This window comes from Notothenia coriiceps, unplaced genomic scaffold (assembly GCF_000735185.1).
Source record: "Notothenia coriiceps isolate Sejong01 unplaced genomic scaffold, NC01 NC01_scaffold00028475, whole genome shotgun sequence".
NCBI classification, from domain to species: Eukaryota; Metazoa; Chordata; class Actinopteri; order Perciformes; family Nototheniidae; genus Notothenia; species Notothenia coriiceps.
The window spans coordinates 1-3,804 of record NW_011361176.1 but is presented as its reverse complement, the minus strand read 5'-3'; the positions used below and the strand labels follow the sequence as shown (position 1 = coordinate 3,804).

Here is a 3,804-nt window from a genome sequence, read left to right as displayed (position 1 = left end):
TCATATCTTCCACCGTGCATCAATAATGAGGTCACTGTCAAGAATTAATGCCCATGCTGGTGTGCAGTAAGTGGATTAGTGTGTGTGTGTGTGTGTGTGTGTGTGTGTGTGTGTGTGTGTGTGTGTGTGCACGTGTGTTTGCGAATCACCATAACGCTGTGACACATTTTTACCAGTATCTCTCTTAATTTCCCACATTGAACAACACAATAAGATAAAAGTGTGTGTGTGTGTGTATGTGTGTGTATATGTGTGTGTGTATGTGTGTATGTGTGCGTGCGTATGTGTGTGTGTGTGTGTGTGTGTGTGTGTGTGTGTGTGTGTATGTGTGAGTGTGTATATGTGTGTGGGTGTATATGTGTGTGTGTATGTGTGAGCGTGTATATGTGTGTGGGTGTATATGTGTGTGTGTATGTGTGTGGGTGTATATGTGTGTGTGTATGTGTGAGCGTGTATATGTGTGTGGGTGTATATGTGTGTGTGTATGTGTGAGCGTGTATATGTGTGTGTGTGTATCCCCATAAAGCTGTAAGACCAATTTTTACCAGTATCTCTCTTAATTTCCCACATTAAACAACACAAAAAGATAAAAGTGTGTGTGTGTGTGTGTGTGTGTGTGTGTGTGTGTGTGTGTGTGTGTGTGTGTGTGTACCTCAAGGTCGGAGTCAGGCGGGGGGGAGGGGTTGTTGTTCCTTCTCCCCCGACCACGTGACTTTCCATCCGAGGCCCGGCGCAATCGATCGGAATCTGAATCTTTAATGGGGGTTGATGGACTGTGGATGGTGCTGTACTCGACTGAGGGAGGAAGAGAGAATAAGAACAGATGATATGTTGTTCTGCTTTTAGCCAAGAAGTGGAGAAAGAGGGACCATTTGTCTTGATGCAGGACAGACAGACGGCATCCTGGGACATTTTGTAGACATTATGCAGGCCTACAGGTATCATTAATCACATACTAAAAGCTCCACGATGATTTGATAAACAGGAAGTTATGGACTGCATGTCAGGTAGAAATAGGAAAGATGTCAGTCATGTCAATTGAAGGAAATTAGCCGGATGTCTTCGGTGTTGATTGATGACAGTTTGACAGACTTTTAAAGACATAATAAGTTCGATCACCAGATGATGCATTTATGTCACATGGCATTATGGGAAACTGCACATCTGATATAGTTTTCTATAGTTGTGTTTCCTTGTTTGCAAAGCTGCTGTACACACACTGTGTTTGAAGAAACGTGGGATGTCACTTTCGCTAAATTGAGCATTTCATTATTGCTTGGTTTTAACAATACATGCAAAATGACTTGATTGCATGTGAGTTTTAGCGCTGCTGTCACTCAAGGATGTACACATTTGAATGTTTGTGTGATGGTTCTTTCCAATCTCCTTATCATGACATTAATACAAATACATATTGTGCATCCCTACCGTGAATTAACACCACTGGTTAAAGCATTTCATACCTATATATTGTGCAATTTTTGGCCTTTAGCTCATGTTGTTGGTCAGTTTCTGTAACTTCCACAACTGTTTTAAATTTCAAGGAAAAAATACCAAATGACATGTTCATCGATTAACCTCAGACTGACATGGGCAACTTGTCATACATGTAAAGCGTCTTTGAATATTTGAACATATGATAGCTATGTGATTAACATGATGATTCAGCCTCTACGGAGAGAGACATATGACAAGCATGATCATTTCTGACGTGGAGCTAATCTGAAGTAAACATTGAATACTGCTTTCTATTCCTCCATCTTGTGACTGTGGAATATTGGATATCAGCATGTGAAGGACACTGTTCAGGAACTAGTTGATGCTCTGTATGTGATGACTACTTCCATTCTGGAGAGGATCACAGATACATGGATCCTGAGATTGAAGTTTAAGCCGGGGACCAGGGATTATTAACAATTTAGCGATTTTGAGAAAAAGTCAAAATGTTGCGATTTTGAGAAAAAGTCAGAATTTTGAGAAAAAGTCCAAATGTTGCGATTTTGAGAAAAAGTCGGAATTTTTAGAAAAAGTCAAAATGTTGCGGTTTTTAGAAAAAGTCAAAATGTTGCGGTTTTTAGAAAAAGTCAAAATGTTGAGATTAAGTCAAAATGTTGAGATTTTGAGAAAAAGTCGAAATTTTGAGATTTTGAGAAGAAGTCAAAAAAAAAATGAAAAAGTAGAAATTTTGAGATTTTGAGAAAAAGTCGAAATTTTGAGAAATACCGGTAGTTGGAATTTTTTGAAAAAAATTGAAATTTTTGAGATTTTGTGAAAAAGTCAGGATTTGGAGAAAAAGCCATATTTTTGAGATTTGGAGAAAAAGTAAGAATTTTTGTGATTTTGAGAAAAAGTCAGAATTTGGAGGAAACGTCGGAAATGTGAGATTTTGAGAAGCAGTCAGAATGTTGAGATTTTCTGAAAAAAGCCAACATTGTGAGAAAAGATTCAGTATTTAGAACTGGTATTCCTGCATCTTACACGGATCCTGATATTGAAGCTCAAGCCGGTGACGAGTGGAATTTTTCTAACAGTTCCCCTTACATGCTTTTATTCTGATGCATTAGTGATATCTCTGTCTCCTCCTCAGGAGGAACAGGAGAGGCCTTTTGCTCTCGGTACGCAGTTTGTCTTACTCAGAACTCTTGGTAAGTTATTTCCACAGCATGATTATAGACACCAGAACCAACCTGCGTTATTTCCTCACCTGCAGGGTTCTCTGGGATGGGCTGGCTGGAGACAGTGCTGGGGGGCTCCTGCAGGGTGTAGGTGGTGGTGGTGGGGGTGGTGGGGCTCGTGTTGTTACTCGTCATATAGGGCGAAGTGTACGGAGAACTGTTGTAATACTGAGCGTACTGACCCTGACCGAAGGCTGGGTAGCTGGCGTAGTCCTGAGGAGAGAACAAAGTCAGAATCAAAATCAACCTTATTTTCAATCTTTCAGTTTGTTTTTCAGAAGATTCAAGGATTGTCATTTGTGCATAGCTACACTGTAGCTATGCACAAATGACAAGAATCTTCTCTTCATCTCTTCATCGTCACAAATGAAAATCTGAGGTCACGGGCTCCTCCATCAGTGCAACACAATAACATAAAATAGTGCAAGTAAATACACATAAAATAGATCAGACATAGTGCAGAATAGTCTATATACAGTAATTGGAAAATGTATATATATAAGTTGCAAACTTTGTTCTTTCAAAAGTGCAGGTGTTTAACAGTCTTATGGCCTGTGGGATGAAACTGTCCCTTAGTCTGTGTGTGTCGTGTCAAATGTTTATATAATCATTTAAATATATATTATGTCTTATACTCTGATTGAATACTCTGAGTCCTGAGCAGAGATCAAAGTCAAAGTCAACCTTATTTAAAATCTAGAAACTAACATTATTTAAAAGACAAACATTGATTTGCATTTAACTGTGGGAAGTAAGTATTTGATCCCCTTGCAAAACATATCTTGGTGATAGCTATTCATCCTTTAACCCCGCACGCCTGTTGATTGTCGTGTCAAATGTTCATATAATCATTTAAACAATACATATATATTATGTATTGTACTCTGAATGACTTTTACTCTTTTAAATAGTATTTTTAATCCTATATGTGTTTAACAGAGACATGTGTTGAGGATTTAGATTTCAGGAAGGGCAAAAGGTGGATTTGCAAATGGTTAAGAACTGGAGGGTTTAATGGTTTAATGGTGGGGTGTTTCGATGAAGCCTAAGAGAGGGTGGGACCAGTTGGATATTCTCTCTATGTAGTGTGACTGTGAGCTGTGTTCAGGCCATGCTATCCTATGAGGAT

The 3,804-nt window shown here is 38.9% G+C and overlaps 1 protein-coding gene across 1 annotated transcript; it reads right to left on the bottom strand.

Annotated features, from left to right (window-relative positions):
* Positions 1-652: 652 nt before the first annotated feature.
* On the bottom strand, positions 653-2,888 carry LOC104958240 (eyes absent homolog 1-like; the record flags this gene model as incomplete). Its single annotated transcript, XM_010785968.1, has 2 exons — positions 653-795; positions 2,705-2,888. Coding segments are annotated over 2 exons (327 nt in total), but the record flags the coding sequence as incomplete, so codon positions are not given.
* Between the last annotated feature and the right edge of the window lie 916 nt (positions 2,889-3,804).